This window comes from Anomaloglossus baeobatrachus, chromosome 2, assembly GCF_048569485.1.
Source record: "Anomaloglossus baeobatrachus isolate aAnoBae1 chromosome 2, aAnoBae1.hap1, whole genome shotgun sequence".
NCBI lineage: Eukaryota > Metazoa > Chordata > Amphibia > Anura > Aromobatidae > Anomaloglossus > Anomaloglossus baeobatrachus.
In genome coordinates, this window is record NC_134354.1 from 341451030 (window position 1) to 341469055 (window position 18026).

General features: G+C 47.4%; 1 protein-coding gene across 6 annotated transcripts in view; it reads left to right on the forward strand.

Moving 5' to 3' along the window:
- PUM1 (pumilio RNA binding family member 1) overlaps window positions 1-18026 on the forward strand; it is a 137256-nt gene that overhangs the window by 42742 nt on the left and 76488 nt on the right. For 4 of the 6 annotated variants that reach the window (XM_075335960.1, XM_075335957.1, XM_075335958.1 and 1 more), the window contains exons 3-6: window positions 11753-11821; window positions 13968-14076; window positions 14222-14466; window positions 14904-15070. In XM_075335960.1, coding sequence (XP_075192075.1) covers window positions 11753-11821; window positions 13968-14076; window positions 14222-14466; window positions 14904-15070 — 590 coding nt within the window. The remainder of the gene's footprint in view (window positions 1-11752; window positions 11822-13967; window positions 14077-14221; window positions 14467-14903; window positions 15071-18026) is intronic. The other 2 variants (XM_075335961.1, XM_075335962.1) reach the window with 1 other exon arrangement.

Consider the following 18026-nt stretch of genomic DNA (forward strand, 5'->3'; position numbering starts at 1 on the left):
TAAAAATGAAGTGATTCAGAGTCAAACGTAGGTTCCTACAGTAGTGCAGAACCACACATTCCACATCTTGCAATTAAGTAGTCAGGATAGCATCCTATATATCAATCAAACCATTTATATCCTCAAGGGAATACTCATGATGCTGGTAATCCTTATAAAACATATTAGCTTTATTAAATACTCAGAAAAATAAATAAAAACATACAGACAATAGGCATAGCAGGGCAAAAGAGACTGCAAACATAACCCTCGAAGACTGGGGAGAGGTGGGCAGAGACACACAGAACCAACAATGGGGCGTTAATAATAAATGCAAAGAGCTGTTCACATAGGTCTTGTGATATTCAAAACATTAATATATGGCCAATTGGATAAACACAAACATGGCAGAGTCAGGTTATAAGTAGTGATGAGCGAGCATGCTTGTAACTACTCGGTACTCGCACGAGTATCGCTGTACTCGGGCTGCTCGGCGGGGACCGAGTAATCTCGCGATACTCGTGCTGTACTCGTGGTCTTCATTTCTGCATGTTGGCGCTCTTTTGAGAGCCAGCCCTCATGCAGGGATTGGCTGGCAGACCACTGCAATGCCACAGCCCTGTTAGTTGTGGAATTGCAGTGATTGGCCGGCCTGCACAGCGTGACCGAGCCTTTATACCGGCCGGCGCGCTGTGCTCTGCTCACAGCTATCCAGACAGTCAGTGCAGGGAGAGTGTCGCTGATTCAGGGAAAGCTTTGCGGCCCTTTATAGCTTTTTCAGTTGCAGGGCTGCAAACAGTGTGACCAAAAGTCCTTCTCAGGACTATTCTAGTTATATACAGGCAGGCAGGGTATAGCCAGGTCGGAGTACAGTAGCAGAGTCCTTCTCAGGACTATTGTTGCTATATACAGGCAGGGTATAGCCAGGTCTGAATACAGGCTAGTGACCAGAAGAGTCCTTGTCAGGACTATTGTACCAGTATACAGGCAGGCAGGCAGGGTAGTGGTGACCGTATACCAGCCTTCATCATATCTGGGGCTGGTGTACACAGTGTAAAACAGTCCAGATAGTGTCTGACTTGTCTGTAATTGTCGCTCCCCAAAAAAACCTGTTAGGTTCTTATTGCGTCCGTGCTTGGTTTTTAAAACCGCACGTGTGTGCCTGTTGGTGGCAGCGTACAGGTGCACTTGTGTGCAATTTCCACAAACTTTGATATAACGCACAAGTAGTGAATATACACGTCAGCAGTGCACAGCATTGCAAAATGCGCAAGGGCATTGGCAAGGAACAAGGAAGTGGACGTGATGGTGGTGCAGGCAGAGGCCGAGGTCGTGGGCAAGCTCTAATTTCGCCACAACAAAGGGCCACATCTAGTCGCTCGCACGTCCTGTCCCAAATTCTTGGGGACCGCAGCAGTACACCGCTCTTGAACCAAGACCAGTGTCAACAGGTTGTTAGTTGGATAGCAGATAATGCTTCCAGTCAGATTGGCACCACCACAAACACTCTGTCTTCCACACGGTCAAGTGTCAGTAGCCGTGATACTGCACCGCACATTTCTGAACCTGATCCTCCTTCCTACCACCAGGCTGAGTACACGTCCTCCTCGGACATTAATGATCCCACACTTGGACACTCGGAAGAGCTGTTCACGTTTCCATTCACACATTCTGGCCTCTCGCCAGCTCATATTGAAGTGGGTCATGAGGAGATCGTCTGTACAGATGGCCAAATATTTGAGCAGCCACGTTCTCACGAAGTTGGCAACGTGTCTCAACAAGTGGTGGACGATGATGAGACACAATTGTCAGGAAGTCAGGAGGAGGAGCAGGGTGCGGAAGAGGAAGACGACGTGGTGGATGATCCAGTAACTGACCCAACCTGGCAGGAGGATATGCAGAGCGAGGACAGCAGTGCACAGGGGGAGGGAGGCGTAGCATCACAACAGGCAGTAAGAAGCAGGGTGGTGGCCCCAGGCAGAAGTCAGGCAACCGTTCCCCGGAACAACACGACGACACAAGGTGCCTGTACAAATGTTAGGTCTTCCCGAGTCTGGCAGTTTTTTAAGTTGGATCCAGATGATTCAAAAAAGGCCATTTGCAACACCTGCCGTGCCAGCATCAGCAGGGGTACCAAAACTAGCAGCCTGACCACCACCAGCATGATCAGGCACATGTCAGCCAAGCACCCGACTTTGTGGGAAGTACAACAGAGTCGAGGAGCAGTGCTTGCTGATGTCACTGCTACGTCTTCGCTGGTTGTGCATGCGAGCCAATCCCCTGTCCATGCTGCCTGCGAACAAGCCTCCTCCACTCCTGCACCTGCAGTTGCCTACGCAGAAAGAACACCATCATCAAGCACGTCCTTGTCCCAGCGCAGCGTTCAGTTATCCATTCAGCAAACCTTTGAACGCAGGCGCAAATACACTGCCAACACCCCACATGCCACAGTTCTAAATGCTAACATTTCGCGACTGCTTGCGCTGGAAATGTTGCCTTTTAGGCTGGTGGAGACAGAAGCATTCCGTGACCTGATGGTGGCAGCTGTCCCACGTTACTCGGTCCCCAGCCGCCACTATTTCTCCCGGTGTGCCGTCCCCGCGTTGCATAACCACGTGTCACAAAACATCACACGTGCCCTGAACAACGCTGTTTCACCCAAGGTCCACCTAACCACAGACACGTGGACAAGTGCTTGTGGGCAAGGCCGCTACATCTCGTTGACGGCACACTGGGTTAATATTGTGGAAGCTGGGACCCAGTCTGAGCGAGGGACGGAACACGTCCTTCCCACACCAAGGTTTGCAGGCCCTACCTCAGTCAGTGTTTCACCCACACTCTACAGCTCCGGAATGTCATGCTCTTCAGCCTCCTCCTCCTCCTGCGCATCCTCATCAACTGTACCCTCCACACCAGTCACAAGCTGGAAGCACTGCAGCACTGCCTCGGCGAAGCGGCAACAGGCTGTGCTGAAGCTAATCTGCATAGGTGACAAACCCCACAATGCAGAAGAGCTGTGGACAGCTCTGAAACAGCAGGCAGATCACTGGCTCACACCTCTGAACCTAAAGCCAGGAAAGGTCGTGTGTGACAATGGCCGGAACCTGGTGGCGGCTTTGAGGCGAGGCCAGCTGACACATGTTCCATGCGTGGCCCATGTGCTCAACCTCGTGGTTCAGCGGTTTCTAAAGTCATACCCAGAGCTGTCTGATCTGCTGGTAAAAGTTCGCTGCCTGTCTGCACATTTTCGAAAGTCACCTACTGCTTCAGCCGGCCTTGCCGGCTTTCAGCGCAGTTTGCATCTTCCGGCTCACAGACTGGTGTGTGATGTCCCCACGCATTGGAATTCAACTCTGCACATGTTGGTCAGGATATGTGAGCAGAAGAGGGCAGTTGTTGAGTACCTGCATCACCTAAGCCGTCGGGAAATGGGTCAAACTCCACACATAACACCTGAGGAGTGGAGATGGATGTCAGACCTATGTACCATCCTCCAAAACTTTGAGGACTCCACCAAGATGGTGAGTGGTGATGACGCCATTATTAGCGTCACCATACCGCTACTCTGCCTTCTAAAACGGTCTCTGCTGAAAAACAAACATGATGCATTGCAGGCGGAGCGCGATGAGTTGCAGCAAGAAACAGTAGTGGGTGTGGGTGATGATAACACACAGCCCAGCCTCGTCTCATCACAACGTGCAGTGGAGGACTATGACGAGGAGGAGGATGAAGACATGGAGCAACTCTCCGGCCAAATTGAGGATATGACATGCACACCAGTCATATCCTCGGTTCAGCGTGGCTGGCCAGAGGACAGGGTAGATGAGGAGGAGGAGGAGGAGGAGGAGGAGGACAGCATGTTCAGTCATCTTGTTGGTCAGGCTACTGAAGTCCTGGCTGTTAAGAGTCTGGTGCACATGGCTGACTTTATGGTAAGCTGCCTGTCTCGTGACCCTCGCGTTAAGAACATCTTGGCCGACAATCATTACTGGTTGGTAACACTGTTAGACCCACGCTACAAGGAGAACTTTTTGTCTCTTATTCCCGTGGAGGAGAGGTCAACCAAAATGCAGCAGTTCCGGAAGGCCATAGTCACGGAAGTAGGCAAAGCATTCCCCTCACAAAACGCTAGCGGCATAGGTCATGAATCAGTGGACAACCGAGGCGTACAGCCGAGAGAGGCACAAGTACAATCCGCCAGAGGTAGGGGAACAGTCTTTAAGATGTGGGACAGTTTTCTCAGCCCCTCACGTACCACAGCCCCTGAGGTGCGGGGTAGTGCCACAAGAAATCCTAAGTTTGCCCAGATGCTGAAGGAGTACCTTGCAGATCGAACAACTGTACTCCGACATTCCTCTGTGCCTTACAATTATTGGGTATCCAAGCTGGACACGTGGCATGAATTGGCTCTCTACGCCTTGGAAGTCCTGGCCTGCCCTGCCGCTAGCGTTTTGTCAGGGCGTGTTTTTAGTGCCGCAGGTGAAATCATTACAGATAAACGCACCCGCCTGTCAACTGAAAATGCTGACAGGCTGACTCTGATCAAGATGAACAAGGGTTGGATTGGGCCAGACTTCACCACACCACCAGCAAATGAGAGCGGAATTTAAAGTTTGCCATGTACCTCCACTCACCCATGGGTACACACTTCTGGACTTTGGATAATCGCTGGACTGCTCCTCCTTCTCCTCATGCGCCACCATGATGATGACCGTTACAAATTGCAATACTTAGACCTTTGTTTCAGGTATACCCCCAGTGGTAAATTTTTTCTCCCATTCTTTGCAGAATGGACATTACAACGACAGGAGACCCGCTCCTTTGCAATGGGAACAATGTTTTGAGGCCCTCATGCACGTCTCTACCCAGGGACAACGTGGAGCCTCCCAATTTTTGGCTGCCCTGCCTAAGGGCTATACTATAATACACCCACTTCCTGACAATGGACACTTAATGTTTTGAGGCCCTCATGCACGTCTCTACCCAGGGACAACGTGGAGCCTCCCAATTTTTGGCTGCCCTGCCTAAGGGCTATACTACAATAGACCCACTTCCTTCCAATGGGCACTTCAGGTTTACAGGCCCTCATGCACGTCTCTATCCAGGGACAACGTGGAGCCTCCCAATTTTTGGCTGCCCTGCCTAAGGGCTATACTACAATAGACCCACTTCCTTACAATGGGCACTTCAGGTTTACAGGCCATCATGCACGTCTCTATCCAGGGACAATGTGGAGCCTCCCAATTTTTGGCTGCCCTGCCTAAGGGCTATACTATAATACACCCACTTCCTGACAATGGACACTTAATGTTTTGAGGCCCTCATGCACGTCTCTACCCAGGGACAACGTGGAGCCTCCCAATTTTTTGCTGCCCTGCCTAAGGGCTATACTATAATACACCCACTTCCTTCCAATGGGCACTTCAGGTTTACAGGCCCTCATGCACGTCTCTATCCAGGGACAACGTGGAGCCTCCCAATTTTTGGCTGCCCTGCCTAAGGGCTATACTACAATAGACCCACTTCCTTACAATGGGCACTTCAGGTTTACAGGCCATCATGCACGTCTCTATCCAGGGACAATGTGGAGCCTCCCAATTTTTGGCTGCCCTGCCTAAGGGCTATACTACAATAGACCCACTTCCTTACAATGGGCACTTCAGGTTTACAGGCCCTCATGCACGTCTGTATGCAGGGGCATTGGTGAACCTCACAATTTTGGACTGCCCTGGCAAAGGAAAATACTACAAAGACTCACTTCCTCAAAATGGGCACATTAGACTCAGAGGCCTTTATGTACGTCTCTTAGGGACATCGGAGTGCCACACAATGTTTTCACGTAAAATCTTTCATGTATTAATCTCAAAAAGTAACATACACCAGCTCTATCTCACTATTGGGTATGTGCCCTTAACATTTCCGCCATGAAAAATCATTTTGGGGTCATTTTGGAAGGTTTTCTGGTGAGTCCGTAAAAATGGCGTAAAACGCGGACAAAATTGTTCACAGCTGTGACTTTTCAGTGATAAATGCTTCAAGGGGTCTTCCCCATGCTGTTGCCATGTCATTTGAGCACTCTTCTGAGACTTTTGTGACATTTTTAGGGTTTCTCCATGCTGCCGGGGGGGTCATTTCACAAAAATACTCGGGTCTCCCATAGGATAACATTGGGCTCGTTGCTCGGGCCGAGTACACGAGTATCTTGGGAGGCTCGGCCCGAGCTTCGAGCACCCGAGCTTTTTAGTACTCGCTCATCACTAGTTATAAGGTCACTAATTAGTCTCACAGGTATTGGTAGCAGAGGATTTCTAATATAGAAAAGCATACAGGGTATTTGAACATAGTTGTTAACCCCTTCACGACCATGGACGGATATATCCGTCATGGAGCGTGTCCCGTTAAGCCCCGCCCCCTGCCGCGGGCAGGCGACGGCGGTCGGCACACATCAGCTGTTTTCAACAGCTGACGTGTGCCTGCTAGCTGCGGGTGGAATCGCTTCCACCCGTGGCCATTAACCCCTTAAATCTTGCTGCCAAAGTCTGGCAGCAAGATCTAAATGTGCGCGGCCATGTTTTTTACTTACCGCCGCCCCCACCAGAAGTCACGTGCGTGATCACGTGACTATCGGTGGTTGCCATTGTAGCACAGGGTCATGTGATGACGCCTGCAACTATGATGTTTCACTTTCGTTTTCCCTCGGCCGAGAGCAGAGTGAAAGAGAAAGTGACCGTATCTGCTGTTTATAGCTGTGATCAGCAGATAGATAATAGCGATCGGATTGCTGATCGCTACAGCCCCCTAGGGGGACTAGTAAAATAAAAAAAAAAAGTTTTAAAAAAATAAAAAAAAAAAACAAAAAACCTAAAAGTTCAAATCACCCCCCTTTCCCCCCCATTGAAAATTAAAGGGTTAAAAAAATAAATATACACGTGGTATCGCCGCGTTCAGAAATGCCCGATCTAGCAAAATATAAAATCAATTAATCTGATTGGTAAACGGCGTAGTGGGAAAAAAAATTCCAAACGCCAAAATTACGTTTTTTTGGTCGCCGCACGTTTTACACAAAATGCAATAACAGGCGATCACAACTTAGCATCTGCGCAAAAATGGTACCATTAGAAACGTCAGCTCAAGACGCAAAAAATAAGCAGTCACTGAGCCATAGATCCCAAAAAATAAGAACGCTACGTGTTTCGGAAAATGGCGCAAAACGTGCGCCACTTTTATTGGACAAGTTTGTGAATTTTTTTTAACCCCTTAGTTACAAGTAAACCTATACATGTTTGGTGTCTACAAACTTGCACCGACCTCAGGCATCATACCCACACATCAGTTTTACCATATAGTGAACACCATGAATAAAACATCCCAAGAACTATTGGGCCATCACACTTTTTTTGCAATTTTTCTGCATTTGGAATTTTGTTTGCTGTTTTCCAGTACACCATATGGTAAAACTTATGGTTTCATTTAAAAGTACAACTTGTCTTGCAAAAAACAAGCCCTCATATGGCAAGATTGATGGAAAAATAAAAAAGTTACGGCTCTCGGAAGAAGGGGAGCAAAAAACAAAAACGGAAAGTGCCCCGGGGCTGAAAGGGTTAAGACAACCCCCGACCTTAAAAATATATATCACCGTGGGTCAGAGTAGTGCCCAAACTCAGCATAACAATATGCCTTAGTTGGCCCACATTGAATAGTGAACGGGGGATTCTAATATAAAATAACTACTTACAAAAAAATACTGTAGAAAAATTGAAACAATCCCCAACTACATGGAGCATCAGTGTGGGTCATGCTAGTCCTATCTGACTTAGTTTAGCAACATACACCCACTAGATGACAGCAAGCATAGTTGCCACCCTAGTCTGGATCAACGAGCGCAAGTATTAACTCTGACTCAATTGCATAACAATATTTACCATAGCAAATATGAACGCACAGACCTGATCATAGTGACTGTATCTCTATCCCACCGCGCCTCAAAGCGTTTCACCTGGGCTTCATCAGGAGGCAGTTATGTCTGTATTGGTGTAAGCGCCCCTTATATACTCACATATATGTGTGCACATGTGGTGAATTGATTACTGACACATAACCATGCTTGTTACGGCGCGGGCGCTGCCATGACAGGAGGATGTACCAGGAAATGACCTCATTCTAGTTTCAGCCCGGCCGGGAACCCGCCCAGCACAGTAGCCGCCTCCCCGTCCCATCGGCCGTACTAAAGAATGAGGAATCCTCTGTCAGACTTCAGCCGCGCACACCATGGATAGCACAGAGTTTTTGACTAGTGCATAGACTCATTGTGACAACCCATCGGTGGATCTAGACCAGGGGTCTCAAACTCGGCTGGGTGTATGGGCCGCACAGAGGAAAAAAATAATTTGGGGGGCCGCATTCTTTGCAGAACAAAGTGACATTTTTATTGGTACCATATATATATTTTTTTTACACACCTTTGGATCATTGACTTTGAACATTTTTCACCTGTTTATTATAACAAATGTGCACATTCTTTGTTTGTGTGTGTGTGTGTGTGTATATATATATATATATATATATATATATATATATATATATACATACACATATACACCCCGTATTTTTCGGACTATAAGACGCACCCTGGTTTTAGAGGAGGAAGATAAAACTTTAAGCAAAAAAATGTGGTCATGACACACTGTTATGGGGCGAGGATCTGCTGCTGACACTGTTATGGGGGTAATATCCCCAAATTCTCTACTAAGGTACCCCATCCTGGTAATGATCCTCCTGCCTTGTATATGATCCTGCTATAAACCCCCATCCTGCTCGTATACCAGTATCCTGCTCATATTCCCTCATCCTGCTCATATACCCCCATCCTATTGATATACCCCCCATCCATCCTATTGATATTTCCCCCATCCTGCTCATATACCCCCATCCTGCTCATATACCCCCATCCTGTTCATATACCCCATCCATCCTGTTCATATACCCCATCCATCCTGCTCATATACCCCCATCCTGTTCATATACCCCCATCCTGTTCATATACCCCCATCCATCCTGTTCATATACCCCCATCCTGTTCATATACCCCCATCCATCCTGCTCATATACTCCCATCCTGCTATATGCCCCTATCGTGTTCATATACTCCCATCCTGTTCATATACCCCCATCCTGTTCATATACCCCCATCCATCCTGCGCATATACTCCCATCCTGTTCATATTCCCCCATCCATCCTGTTCATATACCCCCATCCTGTTCATATACCCCCCATCCATCCTGCTCATATACTCCCATCCTGCTATATGCCCCCATCGTGCTCATATACCATCATGGTATATGGCCTGTATCCTATAGCACAGAGAAAAAAAATAAACGTTTCTACTCACCTTTTCCTCACTCCCTCCAGCACCGATCATCTTCCTCTCAGCGGCAATGATCTGTGTGTGTGTGGAGCCATTCCCCTGCAGCACGCGATGTCTTCCTGTCTGTGCCGATCAGCTGATCAGCACAGATCAGCTGACCGGCACAGACAGGAAGACATCGCGTGCAGCAGGGGGACGGCTCCACACACTGGGACGGGTGAGTGTACTGATTCACTGCACCCCGCGCTGATGATGACGACGATGAATACAGACGACACTACTGTACAGTGAATACAGCCGCACATGATCACTCCAGGCTGTAATTGCCAGGGGTGATCATGCGGACCGGCTCTTTACTATGCGCGCGGCCCCGCTCATCCTCCCGCCCACCTGTCAGTGCCGGCTTCAGCGCTGAGAGATGGGCGGGAGGATGGGCGTGCATATGTAATGAGTGGGCCCACGTGGTCACGGCAGGCGCTGCTGCTGCCTGCTCGTGCCCCCGATGACCCGCTCCACCGCAGCACCCTCGTTCCCTGCCGCAGCCCTATAGTCAGACCATAAGACGCACCCCCAACTTTCCCCCAACATTTGGGGGGAAAAAGTGCGTCTTATGGTCCGAAAAATACGGTATATATATTTTGAGGTTTTTTTTTCTTACATTTTATCCCTTTCTTGTAACTAATAGTCTTACAATTAACACTATATAGAAATTTTGGCCAACATCTTTTAGTAATGTTCCCCATCTTGTAATGTGCCCATCCTTGTCCCCTTGTAGTATTGTGCTCCATCCTAGTCCCCATCCTACAGTAATGTACTGATCCTTGTCCCCATCTTGTTGTAATGTGTCCATCCTTGTCCCCATCTTATGGTAATGTTTTCCCATCCATTTTCCCCTTGTAGCAATCTCCCTATCCTGTAGTACTGTCCACATCATATAGTTGTCTCATTCTGTAGTAATGTCCCCATCCTATAGTAATGTCCCAACCTTGTCCCCATCCTATAGTAATGTCCCCAGCCTTATCCCTATCCTATAGTAATGTTTCCCATCCTTGTCCCCTTGTTGTAATGTCCTTATCCAATAGTATTGTGCCCATCCTTGTAATGTCCCCATTCTTTAGTAATGTCCCCAGCCTTGTCCCTATTCTATAGTAATGTGCCCATCCTGTAGTAACGGGTCTGGGGGGCGACTGCTGAAAGGGGGCAGTAGCTGTAACCTACCGATCGCTCTCCTCGGCATCCACAGATGCTGGAGTGAAGGTGAGGGGAGCGGTCTCCGGCCCCAGATCCACAGTGATTAAAGAGATTGGTCACAAGGTCGGTCTCTCCAATCAGAGCTGGGGGCGGGTGAAACAGAGGTCACCCAGCTCCAGCCAATGATCAGGGCTACAGCTGCACTGATCATGGCTGGATTTCAATGTTTCATCCATTTTCAATGGCTGAAACATTAGTGGCTGTGATTGGTTGAGCGGCGTTCGTCAGCCAATCACAACCTCCGTAGATCCGGGGAGGAGACACCACCCCTCCTGAGGTCAGGCAGAGGTCCCCTCCTGCCCGAATCTAAGGTATTTGCAGCGATCGCAGCCACCGGGGCTGCGATTTCGCCATGACGTACTGGGTAAGTCATGGGTCCTTAAATACCAGGGAGCCATATCGTACCCAGTACGTCAGAGGTCGCTTAAGGGGTTAATGTGCCGTCCTTCACATACACACAAAAAAACACCCACCATTCTTCTCTCACCTGTCCCGCGTTCCCTCGGCTGCCTCATCTCTGCTTCGTGCGGCCCCCAGGCCCGTGCCCCTGCTGACTATCGCGGCCGGTGCAGGGGCCACAGCCACTGTCAGCAATTTTATGTTATGGACGCTGAGCGCAGCGCAGGCAAAACATTCATCTGACATAAAGTGCAGACAGTGGCTGCGGCCCCAGCACCGGCCGTGATAGTGAACAGGGGCACGGGCCTGTGGGCCGCACGAAGTAGCCTGAGGGGCCGCGGGTTTGAGACCTCTGATCTAGACAAAGAGGATACACTTCAAGTATATAAAAAAAATTACACACAAACGCCATACTATCCCAAAGAGAATATCCTAATGGCCTACAAAGATGTATATGCTAATTATGTCAATTATAAGCGTAGTAATAAATGGCCCTCTATACATGCACGAATATCTTAGGCATAGTGCCCATACAGTACAGTAGTGTAGCTAGTGTCAAATTTATGGTTTGGACAGGACAGCTTAAATCTGTGAAGTTCCCCTTCACTTCAACACTCTGTTCTAAAATACACCGGTTTATTCCAATTAAGCGGATCCTAGTTCTTAAATATTATACATTGTGCTTTTCATTCCCTAACAATTTAGTGGTCCTCGTAATGAAGCCTTTTATCACATTGCTTCATGTCATTCTGATGCAGGTTCGTTCTATGGACGAGTTAAATCATGATTTTCAGGCCCTTGCACTTGAGGGAAGAGCAATGGGAGAAGTAAGTGTTTTAATGTTTATTAAAAAAGTAATTTGTTTAGCTATATTCACGTACAAGGTTTACTTTTACGGTATGTGCACACGATCAGGACACGCTGTGTACTGGACGCAGCATGGCCTCTCCTGCAGGGCCACTGTTCTCCACAGGATCAGGGTTCGGGCTTCTGCGGTCTTAATTTCTGTTCTCCCTGCAGAGCACACTCGCTGCTCCTCAGCAATAAATTGACATGCTGTGACTTGGGAAGCCGCCCCACAGCTTTACGCTAAGGGAAAAACAAGCACAGTGGGCATGGGATTTCTAGAAATCACAACCACTGTGCTTGTACTGTACAACGCAGCGAGAACATGCTGTGTCCAAAACCCTGTGAACCCTGATCTATAGGCATGCAACCTTGGGATGCCAAAACATACCCAGACTGGTTTTGTACAGTGTAAGGCTACTTTCACACTTGCGTTGAACGGTATCCGTTGCATTGCGTTGTGGGACGGATGCAACGGATGTGTTGCATATAGTGGCGCAACAGATGCTGCAAAACAGCGCAATCCGTTTTGGTTTTTTTTTGTTTTTTTTACAGTTTTACCGTCGGCAGACTATTGTGAACGATCAGCTAATCACTCACAGTAGCCGGCCGCCGGGTGATCAGCTGATCGTTCGGTCGCCGACAATGTGTGCGGGGGGGGCGGGAGCGGGGGGCGGAGTGAGAAGTGGGTGGAGCCGAGTAGGGCCATGGCTGAGGAGGTCAGTGCCGCGGGGACTGCATCGCTGAGGGACAGGTGAGTGAGTGTGTGTGTATACATACGGAGTGCGGGAGGGGGCGGAGCCGAGCAGGGAAGTGTCGGGCTCCCGGCACACGTAACCAGGGTTCCTTGGTTACCCGATGTGTACCCTGGTTACGGGTGCAGGGAGCCAGAGAGAGCATGCGCAGTGAAATCGAAAGGATTCCGCTGCTCAAAAAAAGTTACATGCTGCATTCCTTCCGCTCGACGCAGCGTCAAAATAACGACGCTGTGTCGTCCGGCGGATGCAACGCTGACACTTGCGTTACAGTGCGTCATCCATACAAGTCTATGGAGAATAGCGCAGTGCGTTAACGGACTGCACTTTTCTCCATAGTGACGGACTCCGCTGAACGCAAGTGTGAAAGTACCCTAAGGCCAGTGTTACATTAGCATATAACATCGATTCGCTATGCTAATGACACTCGGCTCATACTTTGCTGCAAGTGTGAGTGTCATTTACTCTGATTCCGTTCTCTGGCATGTGATAATCGTATCACAGGTGAGGAGAAGAGATTAATCTCACCATCTTCTCCATTACCTGTCTGTGCATATATCGGACGGCACTTGGATGTCATCAGTGCAGTTTGATCTTTCACACGCACCCATAGACTTGATCCAACATATGCTGCCAAACACATGGGCATAAGAAAATTGCAGATCTGTTCTGGCTCATTGAATCCGTGGTAAGGATGCAATTGAAATGTAGGCAAATGAAAAATGACAATCAACAAAATGTTAATAATATGCAAGTTATGAAAAATTGGAAACCAGTTTTAAAAACATTTGAGCACCACACACTTGTATGTCTTGCCAGGCTATCATAAATATTTCTTAAATTTCTAAATACATCAGTAAGGCTGTTATTGTCTGAGCAATGTTCTGCCACACTGAAGGCACTTGGACACACAGATCATCAAGATCCTCTACTGGCAGCTCCCTTTGCCATTGCTGACCCAGATGTGTTCAGCTGTCCCCAATGTGCTCAATAGGTGGGGGCCAAGATGCTGCTGGCCTTTGTAGTTTATTTAGGCCACAGTCTGTTCACATTAGCAAGAGAAACATGCAGCCGTCATTGTTGTGCTCAAAAACAGTTCTTTGGACATTCACATTGCCTGCATGGGATCCAGCTAACATTGGGTGACGTGTGGAACTGTGTGACATGAGACCCATGTGAACGTAACCCCCACAGATGTTTCTCCTGCAGTTATTGCCTGGTCTGTGTAACTCTACATTATGATTGCATCTGTGACCATTCATAGTTCATGAAATTTAGTTTTTGTTTTAAAGGGGCGGGGGATCAGTCAATGGGTTAATAATTGGTGTTTCTACCTATTGAGTGACCATTTTGAAAATATTTTTTCCATAAGCAATTGTTGCCTGGCAAAAAATTTTGGGAAACTGATGACTCCAACAAAGATGGACCAAAGGGCATTTTTCTGGGGGATCAATGGCGCGAGAGTGCGTGGGGTGCGTCAGGTAAGGGCACTTGCATTGTATGTCTGTCTAGATACAAAAAATGAAGTACTCTTTTTGTGTTTGTTTTTGGCCACGAATGTGTTCTATTTAAGAGTGACAGTTGTCGTGTTCTCTAATATATTTTGCCTGTCTCCATCGCCCTCAGATCACTCTGTTTCCCAGCCCATTATGGTCCAGAGACGACCAGGTCAAGGATTCCATGTTGGCAGTGAAGTGAACTCTGTTCTCTCCCCTCGTTCTGAAAGTGGTGGTCTGGGAGTCAGCATGGTGGAGTATGTTCTAAGCTCTTCCCCTGGAGACAACTGCCTGAGGAAAGGAGGATTCGTAAGTGCCTCTCCCTTAATACAAACAAGGGGGGCCCTTCGATTGACAAGATATAGAAAGATGCAGGTAAAAACAAAGGAGGCTGCAGTCTCGTTAAGTCAGTATCTGAAATATTTTGTTGCTGGCTTTTACAGGTAGCATTTAATGATGACCTACAAGAAACACATTGTTCTTGGATTGCATTGACTTGGCATATTCGATGGTAAAACTCATGAAATAGTTTTTGAGACTGCAGCTATGAGTAGTTTTGGGCACCAATTTTGCATTTGGGTCCTGTAAAGCGGGCAGATAATACATTTGCAAGCAGATGCATGATTTTGTTTGTTGGATAGACAATGTGATAAAGGGGGGTTCAAAGGTTCACTTGCATTATTGCTAATTATGACCTAAAATAATATTTCTTGTCCTAAAAGGAGAATAATCTGTCTTGCTATAAATAAAACTGGATGATATGAAAACTTAGTACGTGTCCTAATAAATGGACTATGTTCTTTTTAATTTAGGGTCCTCGAGATTCAGAAGGTGACGAGAATGAGAAGTGTGACAAAAAGAACAAAGGTGTTTACGAAGGGGACAAGCTGGGAGATCTGAAGGAGGAAGCAGATGGCATGGATAAGGCGAATGGACTGCCTGTACAGAATGGCATTGACAGTGATGTAAAGGACTTCAGGTGTGGCCCTCTAATGCTTACATGATCCTTGACAATTTTATGATCCTTGTGATTTTTATTTCTTGTTTAAGTGGAAAAATATGTAGCGTGCTTCATACACCGTTTCCTATGCTCAAATACAGCTCTCAATCTAATTGATCAAAGTCACTTCTACAATATGTTAGGGGTTTTTGCCACATGTTTCTGGTGGTAAAATAGACATCTAAAACAGTTCACTAGGAAAATATAGCACATCTTTTTTTAAAAGACACACTGGGTTTTTACATTTTTCTGTGTTTTTAATTATAACATGGGGTGCAGTAATGGAATGTATTTATTGATGTTCAAAAACCTTGTTGCATAAAAAAAAAACATCAGAAACTTTTTGCTGCTATTTCCACTCAGAAAACATCCCAAAGAATTAAAGCGGTGGTCCGATGTACAAAGTAATTTTCATCCTAGCTCCCTATCTTTTTAATGCAATAATCTGAACTAATTTCTAATGTACTTTCTTTAAAAGTTCCCTTTCTGCTACTACATGTGAAGGCTTAAGTTACTTATAGTCCGAAAAATACGGTACATCTAAATATAAGACGCACCGGACCATAAGACGCACCCTGGTTTTAGAGGAGGAAAATGGGAAAATAAAATTTTAAAGCAAAAAATGTGGTGGGCGAGGATCTGCTGCCTACACTGTTATGGGGGTAATGTCCCCAAATTCTCTGCTAAGGTACCCCATCCTGGTAATGATCCTCCTGCCTTGTATATGTACCCCATCCTGGTATATGCCCTTATCCTGCCATATATTGGCATCCTACTATATGCTCCCCATCCTGATATATACTGCCATCCTAGTATATGCCCTTATCCTGCTATATAGCCCCATCCATCCTGCTATATGGCCCCCATCCTGCTATATGGCAATGTATCCTGTATCACACAAAAAAATAAACGTTTATACTCCCCTTTCCTCGCTCCATGCAGCATCACTCCTCCTACTGTCTGTGGCAGCAGCAGTGCCGCTGACCTGTGTGGAGCCGTCACTGTTCCCTGCAGCATCGCTTGTCCTGCTGTCTGCCGGTCAGCTGACCTGCGTGACTAGCGGCACGCACAGCGATGACGTCATCGCTGTGCTCCCCACTCGCTACACAGATCATCTGACCGGCAGACAGGAGAAGATTGCGGTGCTGCAGGGGAACGGTGACGGGTGAGTATACAGATTCACTGCCCCCGGTGTGCTGACCTGTGTGGAGCCGTTTCCCTGCAGCATCGCAATGTCCTCCTGTCTGCCGGCTGATGTGTGTGGAGAGCGCGCACAGGGATGACGTCATCTCTGTGCTCACCGCTCGCTACACATATCAGCTGGCCGGCAGACAGGAAGAGATCGTGGTGCTGCAGGGGAACGGTGACTGGTGTATGTACCGTACTTATTCACTGCCCCCCCCTCGCTGATGATGGTGCACGGGGGGCAGTGAATATAGCCGCACATGATCACTCCAGGCTGTAGTTGCCAGGGGTGATCACGGCCGGCTGTTAATTATGCGCGCACCCCCCGCCTATCATTCCACCCACCTGTCAGTGCTGGCTTCAGTGCTGAGAGATGATGGGCGTGCATATGTAATAAGCGGGCACACGTGGTCACGGCAGGCGCTGCTACAGCCTGCTCGTGCCGCTGATGACCCGCTCCACCACAGCACACTCTTCCTGGTCGCAGCCCTATATTCAGACCATAAGACGCACCCCCTACCTTCCCCTAACATTTGGGGGGAAAAAAGTGCGTCTTATGGTCCAAAAAATACGGTATTCTTCTCTCTTATGGGTCCTTGCTTTTAAAGAGAAAATGTTTGTAATCCCTTTACTTTTTCATGGAAAAATACAAATAAAGTTGATTAAAAAAAAGTTCCCTGTCCTTTCCTCGCTAATCTAACTGGTTTTACTTTTTTTTTTTAATGACCCTTCTTTTGAAAATCCCAGTGCATGCTGGGATACTTAAATGAAGCGTCATCAGGGCGCAAAGCTTGTCACTGACAGAGCCTCTGTCCCCCTCCCTGAAACAAAGCATCATCGGTGTCGCTTGTTTCAGGGACTGGGCTAGTCTCAGCGTGTTGTCATTGTGTGATGTGCACAATGACAGTGCGTTCTCTATTGCTGGCTAAGATAAGCAGTAACCAGCTGGCAACAGAGTAGTGCAGATTGTCAGAAAACTCAGCTCGCAGAGACCAGCGCTGCCGCCCCTACAAATGACATCACAAACAGCACTGATGAAGCTTTTATCATAGCATGCACTGGGATTAACAGACGAAGTGTCATCAAAAAGGGAAGTGGGAGTGGGGCAGGTATCTGAGTAGTGAGGGAAGCATTGGACATTTTTAATTTAAAGTGTATTAAATATTAGTTTAGATTATTGCATTAAATAGGGCGGCACAGTGGCTCAGTGGTTAGCACTGCAGTCTTGCAGTGCTGGGGTCCTGGGTTCAAATCCCACCAAGGACACCACCTGCAAGGAGTTTGTATGTTCTCCCCGTGTTTGCGTGGGTTTCCTCTGGGTTCTCCGGTTTCCTCCCACACTCCAAAGACATACACATAGGGACTCTAGATTGTGAGCCCCAATGGGGACAGTATTGCCAATGTATGTAAAGCGTTGTGGAATTAATAGCGCTATATAAATGAATAAAATTATTATTATTATTAAATAGGGATTTTGAATGAAAATTACTTTGTCGGTTCACCCTCTTTACATCGTGCTTTGTATCACACATTTAAAAGCCAGCACCCTGAAATAAGTGACTTGTGCTATAGGTAATTTTCTCTCATTTAAGTAAATGAAAGGCACAAGCAAGTGAACAGATTTCAACCATTTGTTTGTGTATTTTGGTGTGCAGTCCTTGCCAATAAGCGCATCTAAGAACGGAGTGTGAACATACTTCATTAGTTTTCCATCATTTCCTGAGCAGCAGAACACAGACTTTTATTATTC